Here is a 25785-nt window from a genome sequence, read left to right on the forward strand (position 1 = left end):
CAGCAAGAGTTCTAAATTTATACAGAGTGAAGTAGTGTGGTGTGACGTGGCCATGTACTCTATGGGACTTCTGGTCAACCCAACGTTACCTCAGTCATCAAACAGCCTTGAGATGCCAAAAACAGCACTGAACAGTAATTTGAGTAGCATAGCTTTTTTTTTTTTTTTTAAATGATGCTTTAGGAGTTCTAACATACAGAGAAATGTATGTAGTGACTTATGTTCCAAGGCTGATATAAGAACTGTTAAAGAGTAATTTGAAACACAGGAAGTGCAGTACCCCAAAGTGAATCAACTGATTAAGCAAACAAAAATAAAAATAATTGTCATTCTTCCTCCTGGGTATTCTAGAAGACTAACTGATATATTCTTTTATGAAAAGATTTTCCTACAGCTCAGATGATACGCACAGTTGAAAAACTGCAATAAAGGCCTATCAGACAGACTACACTAGACAATATCTGAAGTGGAAACAGAGAAAGTCAGTGCCGTCAGCAACTGCTTATCATCAGCTGCATTCAATACCATCTCTGCCATCTCAAATAAAACATAAAAATACCAAAAGAAGACCCATCCCAGGGCAAGCAGTGCAAAATGATTGTTTACCAGATAAGTAAGAAATTCCAGTAAATAATGAGAAGTACCTGTGCTCTTATCAAAGTGCACAGCAAAGTCATCTTGATGTTAAAGGAGAAGAACCGAATTTGAAGGTAGCTAGGAATATCACTGGCAGTTTAGGGGCTTATTTTTGTTTTGGCTTTTTTGTATGTATATTTTTATGTTGCAGCCATAATGCAACTTCCACTTGTGTGCCAGAACTTGTTAGAAAAATCCTATTAAAATGTGCCAATCACGCATTAGTTCAAATGGGGGAAAAGTGCTACTTACCCACTATTGATGTCATCGGTTCTGAGGCTTTTCCCAAGAATGTCCCCATCACTCATGTAACCACCAACGTCAACTTCAGAGGACATGTCCAAATCACCACTTCCCTTCTCACTCATGTCAATCTGTGAGATATTTCCAAGGCGAGAAACAGCTGCTCGGCGAAGTGGGGTGGTGTACATGAATCGAGAAGGGTCTGTGTGTATGAAGCGGCTTGCACTGCTGCGAGGGTAACCAGCACCCAGGGACGGGGCATCTCCTGCCTGCAGCCGAGGACTGGCCTGCCCTAGCCTCCAAGTCACTGGGGTCGACCGGCTTGTCAAGCTCGGTATGCTTCGCCCGTTCACCTCAGTTGTCACAGTGCTGTCAAAAGTTGTCTCCAATGTGCTGCCAAACAAAATGGAGAAGTCAGTGAACTGTGCTATCTCTGTTCCTGAGAAACAAGGAAAAGCAAAGGCTGGAAGAATGTATATTTTTAAAAAAGTTCTCTCCTTCTGTGTGATTCTCCATGTGCATGTGTTTGTGTATACAATAATCTTATAAAAGATTAAATAACCTAAAATAAATTTTATAGGCTCCTAAGTAGATGTATATGAAACAATAACCAGCTTTGTGAATGATTGTATAAGACACTTTGACAGTAAATGATTTTAAAGTCACATTTAAGTTGTTGAGGCAGTCTAGCAAACAGTAAGGTTAGAGCCATAGTTTTTAATTTTTCCTTGCAAGTCTCTAATTCTTTCAGCAACTAGTAATACTCTCCTACGGCACAAATTCTTAGCAGCCTACACAAAACCAGTGTACCTGTGGCTTATCTGGGTCCCTCTAAGGCTGGACATAGTTTCTTCCAAATTCTGTCTCAGGTCTGCTATATTCTTTACTGTTCTCATTCTTCTTGTTTCAGGGTCTTCCCCTGGAAGAAAACAGCAAAACCAGAATAAATTTTAATGCACACAGGTGTATAAAGTTGAATAAAGTACACACATGTACACATAGATGAGAATACATGCATATGATTGTAAATAGGCCTGTCCTTTTAATCTTTTAAAAAATAAAACCTCATACTTTCAGTAATAAAACAGACATACACTTATAAATAACATGTGACATTTAAAAAAATCCACCAAAAAGAATCCTGTTGAAGTATCCCTGTTAGGGCCCAAATCTACTGAAACTCAGATTTACAGAGTTGGGATTTTTATCCTCCGTAATCAAGGCATGATGCAGCCCCAGACCACTTGATACATCACACAGCCCATTTTTCCTCCTTGACATTTTACACAACATGGTGGGAAATAAAGCCACAGTAAATCTGTGTCTGGAAAGAAGTGGCATGACTTATTTCAAAGTACTCGTTAAGTCAGGCACTTAATAAAGCATCTTTCCTGAACTCTAATGGTTTCCTGAAGGGGGAGACTATTCTTCAGATGAGATTAGAAAAATATTCTTCTTGGGATAAAAATCTGAACACTCTAAGGACATGTGTCATTTATATAATTACAGATTTTAACAGTCTTCAAGGATCCACTGTGAAAAGGTAGTCTTGTATCTTGAATAGTTAAGTCCTCAAAACTTCCCCTGGAATATCCTGAATAATATTTACTTCACATGATTTAAAAAAAAACAAAAAAACCACAAAAAAACAAAACCAAACAGAAGGAAAAAAATATTATGTGTTACAAAAGGAAAACATAATAAGCCTCAAAGCAACCTCCATAAGTCATATATGAAGAAATAAAAAAGCATGATTTCTAGGATACTCATATATCAAGGAATTTTAGTTTGTTTTTGAGAATAAGAGAATTTCAAAACAAATTCTATGACAAAAATCACTGATTAGATCAAGGCTGGCCTTCTGCTTCTGGCTGTGTCCTGTATATGTTGCTTGAAAGAAAGTTGGCAAGAAGCATCATTACTCTAGTTGTGTGTACAATGCTGAATGTGAAGTGCAAATAATTTCTTTCTGACTCTATCAATGATAATTTTCATATCATACCTCATTTTGTTAAGTTAATTTTACTCCTCATTCTGGATATGTTACCATCAGTAACAATGTGCAACCACTAAGATTAATATTTAACTCTAGATTTCAGCACTCTCATACAGAACAAGCTTTTAATCTGATTTTGGAATCCTCATGACATGGGAAACTGTTTCATCTTTGAGTACATCTAACAGGCAGTAGTCTGGTGAATTTAAACTCAACAGCATACAAAAATCAAGATCAGAAATGCAAGCAGAGGCAAAATACCATATAGCACTATAATATTTCACATTTGTAAAATGTAAAATACACACGCAGATACAACTCTTCAAGTTCCTGTATTTCTCATTCTGTTGCCTCCTTTCCGTCCCCCAGGTTTGTGTGTGAGTTTATACAAGATATAAATTCAACAATGTTGATGTCTCTGAGGAAAAGCATGGTGTGCCATCTAAGTGATAAAACAGTTAGGAGAAGTTTGAGAAGAAGGGAAAAGAAAAAAACAATGGGGTCAACACCCAAACAGGGTGGAGACAAGAAGTGGGAATAGAGGCTCAGCACTGCTGCCAAACTCTATCTTCTCAAGCCACACTCTAAGGGCATGTCCATTCACAGAATTTTGCTCCTTGAAATAAACTACCCGTGTGCTAATATTCACACTCAGATTGAAATGACCACAACTACTCCTGTGTTTCAAGCTGGATGTGTTCAGTCAAGCACCTTGCAGATCAGTGTACCCATGGATCCCATCCAACATTTGCAGAGGTTTCTGCACCATCTTGGATATTCCTGTGAGGCAAAAGGGCTCATGCCAAAGTTAAGCTGGAGACCATTAAGAACTGTCAGATTGAACCTGCTGTTGAAGGCCCAGACAGTTCCCATGCAGATTGTCCATGCCTGCCTCTAGGCAGTTGCCTATGGTGCACTCAGTTCTGCGCTGTCACTGCCCTTTGCTTTCCCCCCTCTGCCAAGTGTACCCAAATTCACTTCCAGAAACATGTTATACTCCTGCCACAACACCTATATTGGGGAGACCCAAGACCACTTTGTTACCCACCTTGCCTCAAACCAGAGGTGAAACAGTAGGTTGTTGGTATAAGACAATTTTCTGTTATAGACAGAAAGGCAAATTCCAGGGTGTAAGTAGCATTAAAGGCAAAGTAATAAGTCACATTTATTTGAGGAACTGAATATAATTAACTTTGCCCTTTCATTACTTGTTTATCCTTGTCAGTTGTCCTTTGCTGTATGTTAACACTGCAAATTCTTGCAGCAAAAATGACAGCAACTGTCTTTTTTAATATATAGTATGGTAAATAGCATAACAAAGCCTCAAGGCATAACTGCAATACAAAGGAAAGGTACATATATATATGGCAAACTGCCAAAATATGTTTCCACAGAGGAGAATATTTCACTTTCAGATAAATTATACCATAAAAGTGGTGCTATTCTATTCTGAAAAGGTGAAAAAAAAAAAAAAAGGGATTTAATCTCTTTTGATCTCTCAGTGATGCACAGGGTAATTTCCTTTCCACCATTTTTTTCTAAAAAAGGTTACAACTGAAGTTTTATGATCTTAAAATACTACATAGTACTGTACAGAAAATCCTCATAAATGTAACTATGAAGTATTTTTAAAATAACTTTTTCTTTCTATCCTTCTCTTAAGGCCTTATCAATGGGTGAACAAGCTAGAAAGTATAAACATTTGAACACAATGATTGAGAAATTTTCTGCACTGAGTGCAAGATCCTCAGACCTAACTTGCATCTGAAATTTTCAGGACAGCCCTGTGGCTTCCCATCTACACCAAGCCTCCTTCTGTAAAGACGACCGTAGGTATGGTGAGTATGTGGTTTTTTTCTGAAAGCTAGCTGCACTGTGTCTGCTAGGAGAGACACTATGGTGCTTATTGCAGCAGTATTGGGACACATCGTATGGGTTCAAAAGGAGCCCAGACTCCCTCAGGCACTTTGTTGCTTATTACTATGGCCCATAGCCATCATAGAGTCCATCCATATTTGCATGACCTAACACATCAGAAATGCTCCCTGGCTTGTTATCTCAAGCAATTCTGTTTTGTATGATAAAGAAAAGCCATCCTATTTCATACATGGAGAGGCTGGGAAAAGACTAAAACCAAGGGCACCCTGAAACCTTCTGTCAAAATTCTGTTCCTCTTACAAGAAATTCTGATGTAAATATTTTACTGACCTCATGAAATATAATCTGCTCAAATCACTTGTAGCTTCATCACTTATGTTAAACATGAATATTCTAACAGATTATGCCCAAATTCTTGCCTATAAACAGTGAACCATTACAGGTACTCTGAAGTTCCTAGAGAACACGTTCATTTCTTCCCCTGTGTGAGATACATACACAGGAAATCAAAATAAACATTTTACAGAGATCACTAAATACCTACATTAAACTTTTACATTCACATTTCTGAAGCTCACCCATAACTGCACATTTAATAATGCTGTTCATAATCATTTCAGTGCTTCTATACATGTAATTACAGCCCAAAGCAGATAATTGTAAAAATAATAATTCCATTAATTGTCTGATTTTCATAAAAGGATTTACAAATAATAAGCAGCTCCCCAGAGAATTGCCTGCTCTTAAATATTAACTCCATTCACAAAGGAAAGTATGACTTTTACTCTGTAGGTGGGGAAACTGAGGTTCACAAGGGAACAGGATTTGCTCAGCGGCATGCAGCTGAAGAAGAGCAGGGAAATGTGGAGAGCTCAGCTCCCTTTGCTAAGAAGCCTCTAGTCTCTAGGAAAAGCCCCTTTTAGCATACTGCTATATTCTCATAATAAAAGGAATGCATAAAAAGAGAATTCTTGGGGGGTTTGTTATTTTTAAATTATAGCTTTTTTACATTACATAGAAAGCAAAAAATTTTACCCTGAATGCTTAAACACAATCAGGGATAATATATCCACCAGCAAAGAAGCTCCAGGCTAGACAAATGCTATATATGACCTTGGAAAAGCAAGCAGCCACTTCAACAATTTGACTGGCTGAAGAACAAAGCTTTGGAAACGAACACTTTAAGCACTCATAAAGGGCTGAGAGATGAAAAGTAAAACCAGTAACACAGAAGCCTTTTGAAGCACCTATGGATACGGACTTCAAATGCTCGCTGGCATGCACTGATATAACAAAACTGGTTATTTAAACTAAACTGAAACCCTGGTACTCACAATTCTGTGTATAGGTGTGAAATTATGAGCAGGGGAGAAGGGGGAAGCAATACTGCAGGGACAATTTGTAGGTAGGCCGAGACAGTTTCTATCTAAAACAAACCTTGGATTCAAGATTTCAGTTTTAAATTCATGAGAACAGATGTAATGAAAATTAAATTATTTATGAGTAAACTAGAAGCACTTAAATGTTTCACTTTATTTTTTCAAACAGCTAAGCAAACTATGCCGAATTATTCACAGGCTGTTGCTGCCCATGCACTCATCAAAAGTGATGCAGACATTTGTCCTCATTTCATACAGTCTTTAGAAGTAAGAGTAAGCAAACAAGGAATAAAGGGTTAGACCCTATTTTTGCATACTATTGCCAATAAGCCCAGTTCTGTCTTCTGAAATCACTGTTAAGATCGAAAATCTGCTCCTTGCAGATATGTGCTAACACTTGGGTCTCCTCCTGCCCTTCCTGATGTCAAGCCAAAGTTAACTTACCTAAGATATCAGTATAAAGGACCTGTTCTAGGTCTCCCAGCATTGTTATTATGACATCCTCATCCAGATGTGCAGTTCCTTCACGCAAGCAGCCTTCCTCCTCCTCCTCTGCCCAGTTCCTGCCGGGGAAATGCGATGTGCAGGATGCATTTTCATCATCTGATTTTCCCCTCTCCTCATTGTCAGTCTCAAAGCCTTCACCTGTATCCTGGTCTCCCGACCTCCTGATTCCAGAAGGTGGTATTGCCTGAAATGTTTGGGGTGAGGTGAGACTGGAGTGGCAGAGAGAGTGCACCGACTGTGAGAATGCCTTGGAAAGGGTGCCTCTGATCCCAGCTTCTGCTTCCCACTGATGGCAACTCTGGCTGGACTTGGAGGCGTTTCCAAACCAGTTCTCCCTGTATGAGTATCGCCTCTTCTCCCCTCCGCTGATGAGTGTCAGATTGGTTAGAGACTTCTGCTTCTGAAGACGAACACACCCTCTTCTAACCTCCTTGCCTTTAAATACTGACAGTTCAGCAGATCGCTGCATCTTTCCAACTAGGGTTTCACCTCAGTTAGACTTCATATTTCTGTGATGGACAGCAGTTCAGTTCTCCTGAAAGGTCTGGGAGGTGACCCCTCCAGCACAGCACGCTGCATATAGCAGGTAGCACATACTTGCACTCACAATGAAAAGCACAGCTCCAACATGCAGTGTACGTACTGTAAATGACTAGACAGGCACAGTCATTTTTGAAATTACACTGCTGTCTCTGCTAAGCTACTTGTCTCCCGTCACATTAAGCTGCAGTACTTACAGTAATTTTCACTTAGATTTCTCTCAAGCAGAAGAGTTGATCAAACACTCTGCTCCAGCACAGAAGTAATCCCCAAAGCCAACTGTGTTTTCCTCTCTCCATCCAATCACTGGTCTCATCCAAGCGGTGGGCCTGCATCTCTGTCTACAGCTGCTGCCTTCTGAAATCCAAAGTAGGCACAAGTGCTGTCTCAGGCTTTCCCCTCCCTCCTCACCAGATCATGACTGATGCCGGTGCATGGCTCTTCACTTTAGATGGGCTGACACAGAACTGCGAGTATAGTCTCCACGTCAGAGCTCAATAAAGAGCCAAAATTAACCACTGAAGCAAAGCTCTGCACAAGCCTCCTTACATTTTAGTATTCAACCTGCATTCACAGATATATGACTCTTCTCTGTTACTGCAGTGAATGCTGCTGGCTGCCATGGCAGCAAACATCCTGGTGAATTAAAACGGAGACACAGAAGCCACTGCCCAGTTTAGAGTGCCACAGGTTTCAAGACACAGCTTCACCTGAATGGGATGCTACAGTAACAGACCTAGCTCACAGTCAAATCCTATTTTTCTCCCCAAAAGGTAAGGATGACAAACTATTTCTTCCATATCACTGCTACTCCCTGTGCAGGAAGCCAGAAGCAGATTTACAAATGGACCTTCAGTCTTGCAATTTCTGCTCTAAATAAAAAAATACAATTTAAGATCATAAAGAAGCTAAAAAATGAAATACAACAGTGCCTGCATGGTAAGGATTATTAAAGGAAATATTTAATTTCTTTCTCCTTAAAATATACCTTGTTTGCATCTCTGTGAGATTCAGAGGCTAGTATGGAATTAAAAAGCTGTAATACGACATTGTTTCACAATCTTTTGAAGAAAAGCTATTAATGGAATAGTAATTTTTTTATAAAGCAACTCAGTATCATGTCTGAACTAAGTTCAGCAGTTCTAAATGTTGTTCTTAAATACATTACCAAGAGAGAAAGAAGACTTATGTTTAAATATATACCATTTCTCACAGGGAAAAAGATACTAGTCCCAGAAATAATAGACAGATGAACAAAGAACTAGCTGAATTGCATTCTAATTTTATAGATACAAATGTTTTATCTAGGAGCAATTAATTCCATAAAACATTAAGGAGAAATCTATAGATATGAAAATCACTGTATAACAATGTAATGCTTTTGTCAGTGTTAAAATATGGTCGTCTCAAATCCCTGCCTGAGAAACCTTGACCTGAGAAACCTTTAAAAATGCCACCCTAAGAATTACAGACTGTTTGAAGATTTCCTGTAGGAATAAATGGGTGTTAACAAAAGTCTTGTTTTTTGCTGGATCACTTCAGTTTTTAAAGATACACATGGGAGAAACTTAGAAATTTTAAAAGAAGGGTACATTTTTTTCCTAGGTGACTCATAAACTCAGAACAATTCTAGAAAAAAAAATCAGTAGTCTCAAGCAATGATGATTTTCCATATTACATCACTGACACATTCCTAGAAAGATAGGGTCCACAACAAGAGGAGATACCACTCCCCTCCCTACCTAGCCCACAAAGTCAGACGAGAGAAGAAGCTCTGTCAGCCTGAGTACAAAATCATCCCAAATATTAAATGCCCACCACTTCTTCAGCATGGAAGAAAAAGGTAAGACTGCTGTGATTACTCCCAGGGTCTGCCAGTTGCAGTGGCATATGGGCCCTTAAAAGGTTTTTATGAATCTGCTGGTGCTGAGGAAGCAGAACTCCAGCACTGCCTGCGTGCTCCTGCATCGGTACATGCTGCCAGCATGGTGTGGCTGCAGCAGCCTGTTCAGCATGGCTGAGGAAGCTGTTGAGGTTGTTAGAAAGGCTTCACAGGGCTGTATTTACAACAGGGAATTTGTAAAAAAGAAGGTCAGTCTCACTCTTTTTCCACTCAGTGGTTTTAAAATCTCAACATATACTCAAATTGGTAGGTTATTCTATGTTGCTATGTTTCAAATTCATAGGAAAGGCAATGATATGGCCCAATGCAGCGCTGCTGTGCAGTGGGATCACAAGAACAGGACATTTTCCTACCATAAACAGCAAGGCTGAATCTCCCCTCAATAACCCAAATAAATGAATGGTAACTTCCTCACCTGCCCCTTCATGCCCGAACAGCTACGGTCAGTGGCTTGTCTCCACGGGCAGCTGTAGTCAGGTATGGAGCTGCTCTGCCTCCACACCAAGCTCAAGGCATGCGTGCCTGGTCGTATGTGGCAGTCATTACTGCCATGCTCTATCTGGTCTCAGAAAGCCCTGTGGTCAGAGCTAAGCATTGCTGTGCTAGGGAAGCAATGCATGGTGTGGCCACTCAGTTCTGAGCAGGATTAGACCAGATACTGCCAGAACTGGCCGGGTACATTTAGTCCTCTTTCCAGCTTAGAGCAGGAAAATTTATGGCAGGGGATGAAAAGTCTTCACTCAATGAGCCATGCCAAACCTCATGTATGGTGTTAGCAATAGGTGCCACACCACTCCAGGCTAGAAGGGGTCTCTGGCAGGGATACAGCTGGGTCCTGGGCAACCCAGTGGGTCTCAGTGTCTGTGCTGATCTGTTTCTTCTCCCACCTGAGCTATTCACTGCAGCCCAGCTCCAGCATGACACAGGTCACGGACCACTACCCAGACATGGGAATGACACCTGAACTGTGTGGGAGCCACATAAGGGTAGCTGGCAGCTCCACCATCCACCTGTCTCAGGTCCTTTTCTACACAGATTAAAAATACAGTGAGTCAAATACTGGGATAGGGAGGTACTGAGGTTAATCACACAACCTTCATGTGTGCAAACACTAACACTACAGCCCTTAATTACTGGGTTATATAATTTTTTCTCCCCTTAATCCCATTGCCTCACGTGGTAGACGTGCCATCATTATCATCCTCAGACACAGCAGATATGTACATCTTGGACTCAGCAGAAAGAATACTGAATTGACCCTTCCATTTTACCACACCTCTCTGCAGGGTGTTATTTGACAAAACATAACATTGCAATGTGGAAAATTCACAGATTTATGGAAAAATACTTTTGTAAAGCTCATTCCTCCATTTTAAAATTATGAAATATAGCAACAAGAAAATACATCTTTCTAAACCACGACGACAGTATAGGAGGCCAGAGGACAGAAAATATCATGACAGAGCATTATTGCGCAATTACCTTGCAATTCAATGTCTTCCCCACTCACCACATAGGAATATGTTTAAATCAAGAACAGCACAGGGAACTTCCCCAACCCGTCACAGTCAGTGTAATGTATTATCCTATTTTTACTCTCTTTTATAAAAGGAATTATAAAAATGATTTAGAGAACTAATAATCTAGGGACAAATTTTGCTGTCAGATAAGACCTTCTTTGAAGTCTCTGGATAGTTTGGAGCCTTACAAATGAATTATGCAATAGATCTGCAAATGCATAAGATTAAAAATCTCTGCAGCCAAGTTTACTTGGAAAAAAAATATCTGTAAACTATTTCCACACCTACTAATTAACTATTTCTTTCAGAGAGCAAAAAATGAAGCACAGCAAAAATAAAAGCTTGATGTTTTTATGCTAATCCTGCCATTGATATTGGCCTATAACTCTTAAATTACTCTTCCATTTCTGCTTCATCCCTCAGATTTTTTATAATTAGTCAACATTTGTAAATTCATGAATATTATTTAACTGAACATGTAAACACCTGTTAAAGCCAAACTCTATCACTGATTTCATAAAAGAATACTTTGTAGTTACTGATATGTACAGTTACAATGGATTATTAAATAATTAAATTACATCCTTCTCCAATAAACTTGCAGCAGAGACTGATAAATGTCACAGCTACGACAAGTAGAAATACTGGGTAAGAAAGTCTGAACAACATATTTCTAGTTATACCATGAAAAACATAAATCAAACTGGATTACTTTATTAGCCTTTCTTATCATTCTTGTTTAAAATCCTGTCTATAAAGTTATACTCCAGTTTTGCAGAAACATAGATATTGAGTAGTCTTGTTGAGGCAACTGGTATATAAAGTACATGTAAGAAAGTGTTCATACGTGACTGCAGAATTGGTCCTTATTTAGGACTCCCAAATTTCTGTCTGGGATTTCTTGGACAGAAGTCTACACATCTGTGTGCCACATGCACAATGAGACTACCGTTCACAGAATGCACCAGAATTACTGTTCAGGTGACCCATGCCTGCAAATGCGACTCATTCAGCATGTGTATCAGTATCACTGGCAGCGTTCATGCCGTGAGGGATCCAAGATCCAAGGTGTGCAGGAGGCTTTACAACTACTGTATGTGCTGTACTGCTGATGTGCACATGCATCATGGAAACACCTAGGACTGCTCTGGCTGAGCTATGGAATATTCAGAGGGGAAAAAAAAAAAAAAAAAGTGGGGAAAAAAGTCTAAAGCACTTCAGATCACATCTGGAACAAATTCCCAGCAGAGATGGAGGAACAGTGAAGAAACCCAGATTTACAGTAGCTCTACGAAGAGGCAGAACTGGCTTTAGGCATAAGCCATGTGGGAAATTACCTAGGGCAGCAGATTGATGGTGACAAGATAAAAATAAAGAGGTTGTTCAGTTAATCAGGGCCACACTTTTAGGTCCACGCCTACACCAGCCTCACCACCTCCCTTGCCTTCCAGCATCCTCTTTCTCTCATGGCTGTGCAAGTAAAACCAAGTGAACAGTTGCAGAGTAATGGGCAGGAAACAAGCAGCTTGTGCTCTCACTTTGTCCCAGCTTTTCATCAGCTCTGAGCTGGAAGACAGGAGCATTTTAAAGGCAACCAGCTCCTTTAGAAACAGGGATGAAGACAGAGCAGAGGAGAGCTGGAAACTACCCCTACAGCATCTCGCTTTCCTTCCTTACTTCCCCAGAACTCATGTTGACAGCAGCAAAGGGATGTGAACTGCCTTGCTGGGCACAGAAAACAGCCACAACTGTTCACCACAAGAACAAGGAAATTAGCTTGGTTTTGGTATCCTGAATCACTTGAGAAGAATAGTGCCTGACAAACCACTCCTAAATATTTTTAAAATTTTTTTTTTCCACATCCAGGTTTTGCCTATATTGTGGAAAAGTCTTGAACCAGCCATTCTTACACCATTAGTTTAATTTTGACTGGCTAATTTTGCCCTGAAGTGGTTTAGGAGCTCTGATTATGGTCTGCTTGGCTGGTTATGGAAGCAGTTATCTTCAGTCAAAAGACAATAACAAACATAGGTGTGTAAATATACTGAAAGTAGAGAAACAGTTTATACAATGATATGGGCTAAGATATCTTAGTCCTGAGCATGTTAGACTTAGTTGCAAATATTTGGCACTGTAAAAATAATAAAGACTGATGAAGCAGAAACACAATACAGGTGGGACAGCACTTTATGAACTCACTCCTACAAACTGTTTAGTGGTTTCCACAGATGTTCAGTTCCTTGAATAATCCCTATTAATCCTTATTGCATACCAATACGTTGTGCTAGTGCGTTTGGCTGCCAAGCTGCAAAAGCTTTAAAGATGATGCCCATCCGTAGCAGCAGTGGAAGATTACAGGTAATATCAAGGCAATCAGGTGAATCGAGGATATCAGGTAAGACTTTCAGGTAATATCAAGGTGAAAGAAATTGATCCATCTCTTAACACTCTGAATATAAGCGACCAGATCAAGGAAATAACTCCTGCATAGCTCCTTGCTACTACTGGTATAATCCTATGATCATACCAGAATAAAGACGTTCATAAGGAATAGAACTTAATTTTCCTTTCTCATGGCTAATCAATCATGGAATACTTCCCTGAACAGCCATTGCATGAGTTTTTTTCCATGCAGATTCACCAATGACAGAATCATCAATGACTTGGTGCTAGTTCACCAATGCAGACAATTATTTATTCAGCAAATGTAGTACTTGATCCATTCATTCTTTATGATGGTAACAGCTAGTTATGGGTGACACCCATCTGCTTTCCTCGGTATACAACAATCCGTTGCCCACATTTTCCCAGTGGTTCTGCTTTGCTGCCTGTTATGTCAATCAACAGCTAGTGCCAGACTCTGAATAATCAGATTAGAAACATCTCTGATGACTAGTGCCCTTTATGCCATTTTCTGCATTTTGATACTGTTCCATTTTTGTTCAGAACAGTAAAAGGTCACCAGACATGATATCCCATTTGGTCATTTCGGCTGGTACTGAAGCAACATCTTTTTTTTAGCATCTCTGTGGATAACTCCTTGAAGCATCTTTTGATTTGTGCAAGTATGTCAATTATACTCTCTATACATGCAAGACCAATGAGTCTGATTTCTGGATTAATTAAAATAATTTTTTAGCTTTAATTTTAGCAGGCATGCGGCACTTCCAGGGAACATTTCACCATGTTTCAGGGTGACATATTTATTACAAAAGCTGGCTGTACAAATAAGGGATGTTAGACTCAGAAAAAATTCCAAAGGGACTGAGACAAACCAGGACAAAACCTCAATTTCAGTATGAGTCAGCTAAATGCTGAGGCAGTTCCACAAAGCTTGGGCATCTGATTTCCCTTCTGGTGGAAAGATAATTTTAGACTGATGTGTCAAGTTAGTGCTTTAAGTGAGTTATATCCTGTGTAAGAAGAACCACATGACTTGTTATAAATCCATTTGAATGTTAAAAATTTGGAGTAAAAGGGCAAAACTACATGTAAATCCAGTGGGACAGGATTTCACCTGTTATTCATGTAAAAATGATAATGAGAGTAAGAATGCTAATGAAAAAAACCCAAAACAACAAAACCAACAAATAAATTCCAAAACCACAACAGCTCAGGTAAAGAGTCCCTTTGAAAGAACTCCCACACAACCCTGCAGTGCAATTCAGTCCTGATGAGCAAGTCAGCTGTGACACACTTTGCTTTTTGCATCCATAGGTAGAGTTATGGACAGACCATGGGCTGATTTAAATCAGCATGGCTCTGACGACTTCAAAGGAATTATTCCAACATGATTAAACACACACACCCCTCACTATTGTAACCTAATAAGGACTTTATTCCAGGTTTACAAGGAATTCCAGAACACAACCTTTAGCAGCTTAAAAGTCGGGTACACTAGTAAGGACTCATTCATTTTCTAAATATAGATTAATTTATAAAAGCAAAATATATCTTATGTTATTGATGTCTCATTTCTGATGTTATGATTTAATTTGATGATCTTCAATGAAATTGTCAAACATTCTGAAGTTGACTTTCCACCACTCCTCTTGGAACATTCAGTATGACTAAAGTATAATAATGACTTGAAACCCTAGCTTGTGAAAGCCCAGTTTCTGCAAAATTATGAAGAGGATATTTGAACAGAAGGAGACAGTTCAGATAAGAGAACTGTACATTTGAAAGCACTAACCGTGCATGGCCCAAATTTTCTGCAAATTTAACACCACTTATGAACAGAGGTCAGAAGTATTATTTCAACACATTGCAAAGCTTCTGGTAAGAAACAGATGTAAATAAAGAAGTTCACGGGCTTCTCCTGACTAATTGCTACTCACCAGATATCTCCTCTAGGCACTGTTTGGCAGTCTTACTGAACGACAAATCCATTTTAGTAGGACTGGTGCAGGAGTCAGCATGTGGTAAAGAGGTACTGTCATTTTCTGAGAGAGTTCTGAAATCAAGAAAGTATATTGATTATTATTGTCTGTCATTCATGTATTAATGGAAACAAATGTTTATTTCCAGCTCTTGTATCACTATATGGTGAAAAAAACCCACAAATGTCACATTCTTACTGTGTTAGTTTGAATTCAGCTACACAAATATGGAAGGAACTAGGAATTCCCTCTCTCTCTCTCTCTCTCTCTCTATCTCTATCTCTCTATCTCTCTCTCTGCAGGAACAACTCAGAGCTAATGCCAGGATATTTGGAGCCATTTTGTTTCCTTGCTTTTTCTCTGCAAGAGGTGTTAAACAGATATAGGCAGAATCCATTTAAACTGGTTTAATTCACAGCCCTGCACATACATAAGGGAAATGAAGACTTGTAATTGCTGAAATATTAAGCAAGAAAGGCCATGTGGGAAGAAGCTTATGCAAGGCTGGAATGGAAATCTGGCCCAGATATTTAAATCTATGTGCAAATTCTTTTGATAATGGCCCTTATATAACTCTGGGGAAATGGGATAATACAAGTTTTTCCATTAACTTGCTAATAAACAGCCCATTTTTTCTTTGATGGTATATTTCTGTGGATATCATTGAAAAATTATAATGGGTACCCTTTGTTGAATATAATTATTTGCTGTTGCATAATGGTAAATAGCAAATAATACACAAACACATGGGTTATAATACAAAATAGATCACATGATTACTGTCTCTTCTTAAGGAACAGCTGTAGCATCTAGTTTACACAGGAAATGTTGAACTACGATGCTATTAAGTAACAACATGTACCCCATTTGTATACAGTAAAAGCATGTATCTAAAGATATACTAGCTACTTTCTGAAATAAAGTTTTAAAAAGTCTTCACTTAGAGCTTAAGTTCTTCCAGCTTTTCTGACATGAATAGCACAGTCTTTTTATTTCTTAAAAGACCAGTGAAATATTTATAGCCTAATTTTAAAATGTTACATTTATAGTTTAGTTCTCAAAATTCACCATAAAGTGTTTCCAATGACGAAGTAAACTGTAAGCACATTTAACGGTGTTATGAATGTGCATTTTATAAATATAGATGATAAAAGCAGTGACTTATCTTTCAAAATAACTTTATAGCAATTTATTTTATGAAATAACTTTCCAGTTAACATTTTCTTCAAAGTTACTTTAATGAATGGATTTGTTCAGTAATTCATGACAGTAACTGAGGGAGCAGATATGTGCACGTATAATGGCACAAGTACTGTTGTCGTGGAATCTGTTGATTAGAATCATTTAACTCTGATTCTACTTACACAGAATAGAAGCATAAATGACGAATGATCTGATGCACTGTCTTATCAATTTCTGTACTTTTGGGATGCTGCGAATGGACAACTACTCTATGAAAACCAATTTTTGGTTCTCATCTACTATTTCTCTCTGTCACACACCATGGGAAACACAAGCTTAGTCATGTTGCAACGTTAACTATATTCTACCGACCTTGAATGTAATTTTACATTTGGTGCTTGAGGTCAGTGTCTTAAAAAGCCCATTCTATCCCTCCCCAGTGAACACAGACCAAAATTCCACAGTCCCACCTGCTTGCTGATATTGCTTCAAATCATCAAAATAAAGGAGGCGTATGTCTATTTGCACCAAAAGCCACTCTGAGAGGCCATGAATGCTCATGAGTACTCCTGTCTGGGTTTAGTGCTGAGATTTTGGGCTGAATCAGTTCAGGGCAAACTGTCAGCCCAAACACACATCTCAGAAAAAGACACTTTCAATAATGGCGAAGGTAACTAAATTGGTCTGCACTATTTTTGTTAAACCCAAATCATTGAGCTTCTGGGGCTGGAGCCAGAGCGAGGCTAGGGTTTAAGAGGAACACTGGAAAAGAGTAGGTTGCTTTTGGTCTTGTAGGAAGAGCACCCAGCTAGGTGGGTGCAGTTCAAGTATCCCTAGCACTCTCCACAAAATGTATATGGAGTTTACATCAGTCCATCTATGGTTAGAAACAAAAAGAGAAACTTGTTGCCTGTTCTCATTCTAACCTTATGGCATTGCATTCCTGATTGTAAAACTGTTTGACCATCAATAACTGCATCAAGCCAGAAGGGTGATGCAAACCCTTTCCTGAGCTACAAAGAGCTTTCTATGTAAGCTGTCTTCTAAGAGATAGGAAGGATCCATTCCTGTTTAACTGAACATCTATCATCAGAAAAGGATTAAGTGATCTGGACACCCATCAGTCACCAATATCCAATATTTTCACTGATTCTTCATCTAGTGAGTGAGGATAGATAAAACAGAACTTTGGTGATCTAGATTGCCCTTTGGCAGGGACTATTGCTTATAAAGTCAACACAGATGAATACATATCTCATTACTGACTGTATGGGAACATAGTTTTGTGTTAAAAAGACTGTATCTCCCTCCAAGAGTACAAAGACGTAATAAGTGACTTACAATGACTAAGTAAACTTCAGCATGATGAGTGAAACTGTTTACTTAAAATAAAAATGAATATAATTTTTCACCTGTTCACAACTTTGCTTGCACAAGCCACATCAAAACTTTTAGAGGTATACCAAATACCAATTAAAGTACATTTCAGTTCTTCAGTATTTGATTGGGTTTTGTTTTTTTTGTGTTTTTTTTTTTTTCATTTTCAAAACCTGATGTAGATATAACCAGGAAGATTAAGTTGAAAAACAGTGTGAGAAGAGATATTTGCAAATATTTCCATTACAGATTTTAGAATCTGATCTGTGGGATTAATTGCAGAACAAAATCCAGTTTCTGGGAGATAAGATGGCACTAGAATCTAAGCCTTAAAGTAAAAAAATACTGAATAGCAAAGGTCATATAAGGCTAACAATTTACAAATGTTTGATTTAATTTGTAGAAAGCAAGCCTTGGAAACACCAACCAAATGTAAGTATGATATTGTTTTCTTAAATTTATAGGCAGCCTGAACTAACAGATCTAAGAAGCATGAAATGACCCTTTTATCTTACTTGAAACCTGAAAGTTTAAATATAATGTAAATAAATGTGATTTTTCTATCAAAACAAATAACTAAGGAACTTCTATACTGATTTGATTCAGAATTTTTATGTTTAATTTGGTAAAAACCATAAATTATTCTAATTATCTGAGGCGACAACAGAAGTCCAACAGAGGACTATGGCTTTTGCAGCAGTCTAAATTCTGCTTACTTGAGTAAACTGGCTATTTAATATGGAAATGATGGGCCAAAAAGCACCTGCTCAGCCACTGGACCACTGAAATGCCCCAAGGAGGAACCTGGGGATGGGAATCTCATCAATAGCTCTTCTTTCACCAGTTCTCCACTGGGTTGCCAGTTGCCAGCAAGCACTTCCACAGCAGCCCTGCCTTTTGGTCCATGATTGCCAAGGCCTTTCTTTTTTCTGGACTCGAGCTCAGCCCAGATGGGCTGAGAATGATCTAGGGGTGAACTACTTCCATGCAAAATCATGTAGTAGCTTCAGCTCTTGGGTAGCAAGGAGGTCCACATATAGACTGGCTGCCTAAAACAGCAAGTTACTTTGCTCTAGGCCTGTAACAGGTTATGATACATTGGACCAAGCATGTAGATGCCTCTTTGCTTAGCTCAACAATCCCAATTTAAAAAAAAAGGAAGTTGAAACTGTGAGATGGCTTCCTCTATACATCTGGCTTTTACTTCTTTCTGTGGGACATATTAATCCTGTGAATGAATCAAGTGATTTCTACAGGACTGCAGCACAGATTAAGCTTGAGGAAAGCAAACAGCAAATTAAGAGATCTTCTCATTAACCTTACACATTGGCTTTAATGAATGGCCAGCTATCCTCTAACCACTCACAGCCCACTGCCTTAAAAAAAAATTAATTCTCACATGTCTCCTGATATCAAGGAAAGTGAAAAGAATTTCAGTTTAGTCAAAGCAACCTTGTTGATATTTCTTCCAGTGCTGTGCATCTGCAGCACAGGTTAATTTGGGCAACCATCATGAAAACAGGACAATCTGTTTTCTATTTTAATCATGGCAATTAGAGAATATATTTATCCCCAACTCACTGAGTTCCATGTTACCTATTTGTAAGAGCATCAAACTCTCTTAATGGGACAAATTCTGCTCTCAATCACACCTGCACAAGCTCATTCAGTTTGATTAAAATGAGCCTGTACAGGAGTAATTAAGAACAGAACTTGGATCACTACTTAATCAGCTGTCTTTAATGCAGTCAGTCATTTCCCATCTCTAACAAAATAGCCATCTTTTGACAAACACAGATAACATCAAAGATTTGTTTGTTTTTTACTCCACATTCCAGAAGTTATCAGATGAATACGCTGGGGGTTTTTCCAACATCTGTCTGAGATGCAATTGTCTTGAATGTGTATCACTGTCAGTGTAACAGACTGGCAGGACCACATCTGGAACATGAGCAGTTTGATCACTCATGTTCAAGACATGCGAGTTAAATTGGAAACAGCTGCAGGGAAGGCCTACTAGGATGCTCGTGCGGGAGAAGAAACCCTTCTGAAAGGAAAGAGACAATTTGGTTTAAGAGACAGATGGTTTAGCCTTGCAAAACAGAAGGAAGGGAATGGGATTATTTGCTCACATACTTAAAAAGAATGATCAAAAATAGGGGAAAAAAATTAAGTTAAAGCGCAATATTAACAAAGAAATGAATGCAAACTCATCATGTGGGCAAGCAATTTTTAACATTGAGATGTGTGAGTTTCTGGAGGAACCCTCCCACTGGTTTATTTATTTAAAATAAAATTTAGTTGGTTTATGAAGGGGTTACTATGACTATCAGTGATAGAAAACTGTACAGAATATCTTTTTGCTCCTTTATCCTACATTTTACTGATTATTTAGTCAAAGGAATAAAGCCACAGTTGTCTGTACAGAAATTTAAAAGAGTAACTTCAGATCATAAACAGCGAGCAACTGAATTACCAAGCTACTGTTTTAACTCAGCATTAATCAAGTATGTGCTTATAATGATTTCTACACATTATCCTTCCACCATTCTCTTAAGCCAAGGGAAGGATTTTTCTAAACACTGTGTTTTTGTTGCAAGTAAAACTGGTGAGTGGCAATGTCTAGTGCTACCTATAATTGCAAAATTTTGGTGGTGACTGTTTTATTTTCACAACAGTGATGCAAATGACAGAAATCAATAAAGCACTGCAGTATAACTTTGCATCATCATATATTTAAAGAAAGGGTTGCGGTACGTTCAATAGGACAATCTATTATTAACAAACACAACTATCTGATAGAATGTCTTTTATTGAAAACTTAATTTTAGCTCCATGATCAGTGACCAGCAGTAGCTTCTAGTCATTTAAACTAGACATAAATATGGCTTCAACAAGCCCTGCAGATAACTGTGTTTGCAAGATCCTTGAAAGGTAGTTTAATCTTTTCCCTAAACCAGTGTAAAAACATTCTGAACAGGCACAGGAATTGTATTTCACTGCGCCGCCAGAGGTGCTACCGGATTACGTCTGCCTTCCCATCTGTCAGTGCTCTGCACTTCCCATGCACCCTTGAAGCTATGCTCTAGTAATAGAATTGTTTCAGTCACCATATAGGAAAGGAGATAGAAATATTTTAGTACCCAGTAACATGTTTATTTATTGTACTGATATTTCCTTTCCTTGCCTCTATCTAGTGAACACTGTAGTCTTCACAGAATCATAAAGTAATTTAGAACAGAAAGATGTTTTAGATGCCATCTGGTCCAATGGCCTGCTCAGAGCAGGTCTGGTTACATTATGTTGCTCAGGGCCTTGTTTGCTTGGGTCTTGAACACATCTGAGGACAAAGCTTCCACAATCTCTCTGGGCAGCCTTCTCCAGTGTTTCACCACCCTCAGAATAAAAATATTTTTTCTAAGTTTTAATCAGTATCTCCCCTGCTGTATCTTGCATCTGTTACTTCTTATCCTTTCACCCTGCATTTCAGAGAAGAGGCTGGCCCCATCTACTCTACACTGACCTATTAGGGAGATGAAGTCACCAGTTTCTTATCCTTCAGAGACAAAAGAAGTGCCAAAATGTTTTTTTGTAGTCCAGTATTGACACTGAAAGAGTATCTCTGCAAGGTCTCAATTCTGACAGTGCTGAAACTTCTTCCAGATGTCACAATCATTAAACTACAAATTTAGCTGAAAAAATGAAATTTAAGTGATGCAGCTCAGGATGATGAGTGGTCAGCTAAATCTCTGCAGCAGTTTCTATACCTTCAGCATTTCAGGCAATAAACAATTCTTGAGCACCAAGGCCACTGGGATTTGGGGACTTCAGAATCTAATACTCCAGACATGGAAAACAAACCCAGTAAGCTCATACAGTGGTTACTGAAGGAGTCAATAACACTAAACTGCAGCACATTTGTCCAGTTACAACTCAATGTTCTCCTACTGAAATATTCCATTAATCTTTGAGAAAATACAAAGCAAATGTTAACTGCCAACATATCACATACTTCATGTAGGGTTATGATGATTTACATCAACTAAGGATTTTCCTCATGGAGTGAGGTTACATTTGTGTTACTCCTAGGACTATTAGTTATGTTCCCATTTTATGGAAATAACACAAACTTACATAATTTGGCTCACAAAAAAATAAAGCAATGATTGTATATGACAGGCTCTTCTCTGCAAGAAGATGCTTGGAAGTACAGGCTATATTACACTTTTAACAATGTGTAGGAAAGCTAAGAACTCCAAATACTGAGCGATTAACCCGTTATTCTCTTGATAAGATTTTAGGAGAAAGAGTCTGACTCCTTTTTTCTTGTTTTCCTGTTTTCATTGTGACCTAGTAAGCACTAAACTTCTATGTTACTCTTCTCCACCTGAAATTTAAGCATCACTAGGAAGATAACTAAATTCTATGGCCAATATCAATACGAGTCTAAGGGACTCTGGCAGATGGCACAATTTCCATCTTCTTCCCACTCTATGTAGAAGAATGTATAATTTAAAGCAGTGGCTGGTATACTTTAAACAAATATACAGTCTCTTACACCTTCCTTTTAGTTGTTTTTTCCTGCTGTATCTCTCTTACCAAGCTTTCTGACAACTAAATTACATCTGCTTCAGCCTATCTTATATCAGTTAGACTGTGCAGTCAACTTCAGAGGGGACACATAAGGGGCCATATATAACACATCCACAACCACATTTGAGGAGGATGGAAGAATTTAAATATACCCATTTAAATTATCTCAAATGCAACTCTGGCCGTTGCTGTTAATCTTTGATGTAAGGAATAATCCCATATGAATTTCAATGCCATGATGTTTAAGAGGCAAAGCACCAGGAGTGTAAAGCTGGATAGTGCAATATAACATTTAAGAACCTTCTAGTGAAACAGTATTTTCTGTCTACTGTCCATTAATAAAAATACACAACTCCTTGAAAACACGAGTGTTGATAACTGTTATAGCATTGCACTCCCTTTAAGCAAAATACATGCTGGTCTCAAGAAACTCTTGGGAATACTTTTACTCACAAATCTACAGTAATATTCCCTTGAGTAATAATCAAACTTTTCAAAATACATGATTGCAGTATTCTGGATAAAATGCACTGTATTTTTACTAAGTTATATTGAAACTTTTTACAGGGACTGCAGTACAAACAGAACCTAGATATTCCTTCTAGCTGAAAAAAACCCTGTTAGTCTGTAAGGTCACTATTGTTTATTAACTGGTTGATATATAAAACTGTTCTAGCAACTAACACACACACCTGAAAACTATGTGTATAAATTGTGGTGACTGCTCAGAAAAGAGTTATGTTTAAGAGCAAGAAAATAGAAATACAGTACCCCAGCTTCATGCACACTTCCACTTGTCATATGTCAACACAAGTAAATATGCTGACTTTGGAAATTTGGTTATTTTAGCCTTAGTTATATTTATATTCTTCTATGAAATCATTATGTACTATTACAAAGCCCTTGAGAGTTGCAAGGAATCTAGTTACTGTGGATTTTTGGGCCAGATTCTGCTCTCAGTTACAAAGACACATTGAACTAACCTCATCAAAGTCGGTCTATTACTCTGGGTTTATGGCATTCCCAGATCAGACCTTGGCTCTAAGAATTTTATTTTTATGCGAGATTTAACTTCAAATACAGTCTCCTTTGCTGTTTGTTTGAAGCAAGCAGATGATTATTAATACCAAATTTTACTGGAAGATTCATGCTTCTATAAAATTCAAAATACATTTTGCTTCATGGTGAAGCTTAAAAGAATGATATCTCCATTGTGCACATCAGTATGTGGTAAAATTGCTGTTAAATAGCACATGCATCTGAAGGCAAAGCATATCTTCTTTTTCTCTCTCCTTACAAATGCATAGCATAGGCATATTACATGTCCTACATATATGTAGGCCATCCTATTTAACATGCTGCAAATCGTCTGTATCACTGAGGTTATTCCAGACAGTTACAAACATGCATATCAAGGACATTCAGTGACAGATTTAATTGAAACTTGATAGGCTACCCACTGCATATTAGAATAAATATAACCTGTATTATGCATTTTCCCCTTCCATAGGATTTTCTGAACTGCCTTTGTCCAGAATTAACTTAAACAGTTTATCACTCATCCAGATTGGTTTTGAAGCTGTGTTTAGTTGTGTGTAATGATACTCCCTCAGAGCCTACTCCAGCACCTCTTTAATCTTTAGCCAAGACTATCTAGAGTACTACTCACTAACAAAAACTGCCAGTATATTTTGCTTAATAAGGTATTTGTCATTTTATCAGATGTTAAATTTACCCACAACTGTAGCTAAAGCTCTCCAACAGCTGACATCTGAAATCATTACTCAAACCAGCCTGCTAGTCTTTCTACACTTTGTCTTCAATACTGTACCATGAAATCTCACAGCTTCTCTTCGGTTGCTCTTTCAACTAGCAAAATAAAGTCAAAGGTTGATACATTTAACTGTTCATTCATCTATTCCAGAGCACTGGCCATCAGAAGAGTTTGTGTCACTTGTGAAAATCAACTGGAGTTAGTCCATACCTAGCTCATGTATAAAACTAAACAGATGAAGGACCTTCAAAGAGCAACACTTTCTCTCTGCCCAAAGTATTGAACTGGTTTTGAATATTTTAAAAAGTTTGTGTATGGTTTTTCCTTTAGTATCCTACTAGTACTGTTACATACTCTAAAAACATCAGCAGTTTATTTTAGGATTTTTTTTTTAAGAGAACAGCATATTTTAAGCAAGTATTATTAAATATCAGCAAATAAATGTTGGAGTTCTTAAACTGCAAACAAGAATATTCACATTAGAAACCTGATTCAGCCATGACCTTTCAAAAGCAGCATAGGGAATGTATCATGTGATTTGTATTTCTAATCAAAATATCCTGAATTTAAAATGGCAAATATTTGCAGTGGAGTGCTTTTGTACACGGTATAGACTCAGAGTTCTTGGAAGAAATTGTTCATAAAGTAACATTAATTAAAAAATAATATTAGGAAAACATGTGCATGATGCTGTGACAGAAGCTGGGAGATAAGAAACTTAACAGTGCGATCCACCATTACTCTATCCGGTTTAGCTCTCTTTCCTAAATAGTAGCACAAACCCACTATCACTTTATGACCTTACCTATAAATGAAAGGAGCTACTGTGGCAGTGTTGGGGTGACTGTATTGCTGTTGCTGAGGAAGCTGGACAACACCATTTCCTGTGCCTTGGCTGCTGCTTGCAGCCATCGAGGCCGTCAGAGACGTCAAGGACCCCGGGATGAGAGATGCGCTTGGTTCTTTCCCTTCGGAAGAAGCAAGACCAGAGGAAGGAGAAGTCTTCTCACTAAGTTGAGATTTTGTTGTTGTTTGGGACTGGTTTCCTTTTGTAGTCCTCAGTTTTTCAACCTCCTTACTTCCCGCGCATACAGATGAAGCACTCTGCTTTGCTGTTGGCACCTTCGATCCAGGTTTTGGGATCCCACTAGAAGACGGTATTAAACTTTCCTTCTTGGCTGCTGCCGTCTTGCTTCCCTTTGGGATTAAGCTTGCAATTTTTGAGCTCTTCTTTGTAGATGTTTCAGTGACCTGGTCCTTCTCCTCCTTGACTGTTTTCTCAGTGCAAACTTTGTTTTTGTCCCTGTTCTTTTCCTCTTTGTCCTTTGGCTGTAGCAAAGACTTTTTATTGCTGAGATTTTTGCTTCCAGCTTTTGGAGGGGTTAACTTCGGTGATACTTTAGGACTGCTACTTGTGGAGCCGCCGCTGTTCACCCCACCACTTAAGACATCCATTTCACCACATTCTGAAAAAGTATCATCCTCTCTCCCACTGTCACTGGGTCCTGAGCTCAGCGACAAAGGAGGTCTTAGAGCAGTCCTAGCATTAACCAGCTTGAATTTTTCCAGCATAGATTTTTGTCCAGATGAAGGGGGCTTCACACCTTCAGAAGGAGGTGGTTTGAGCCTCTCTGAAGATGGAGTAGGGGAGGTTGCAGGACTAGGCTGCTTCACGGACAGCATGGTAGAGGTTGCGCTGTGTTTGACATTCATGGATTTGCTGCGCCAAGGCTTGCTGGCACTTGGAGAGGGTATGGCAGAGACCTGCTGCTGCCCGGTGCTGGTGGGATGCTGCACGTTTCCATTCATGCCTGCAGATGGGTGAGGGCCTTTTGGTGAATCTGCTTAAAAACCAGAAAGAATGAAAATGTTACA

At 38.6% G+C, this 25785-nt stretch overlaps 1 protein-coding gene across 4 annotated transcripts in view; it reads right to left on the reverse strand.

Moving 5' to 3' along the window:
- Positions 1-25785, reverse strand: part of NAV3 (neuron navigator 3) — a 267533-nt gene that overhangs the window by 109526 nt on the left and 132222 nt on the right. For 3 of the 4 annotated variants that reach the window (XM_026867891.1, XM_026867889.1, XM_026867888.1), the window contains exons 8-11: positions 24716-25754; positions 14943-15058; positions 1690-1798; positions 889-1272 (exon numbers count right to left, since the gene is read on the reverse strand). In XM_026867891.1, coding sequence (XP_026723692.1) covers positions 889-1272; positions 1690-1798; positions 14943-15058; positions 24716-25754 — 1648 coding nt within the window. The remainder of the gene's footprint in view (positions 1-888; positions 1273-1689; positions 1799-14942; positions 15059-24715; positions 25755-25785) is intronic. The other variant, XM_026867890.1, reaches the window with a different exon arrangement.

This window comes from Athene cunicularia, assembly GCF_003259725.1.
Source record: "Athene cunicularia isolate RWA chromosome 1 unlocalized genomic scaffold, athCun1 chr1_part2, whole genome shotgun sequence".
NCBI lineage: Eukaryota > Metazoa > Chordata > Aves > Strigiformes > Strigidae > Athene > Athene cunicularia.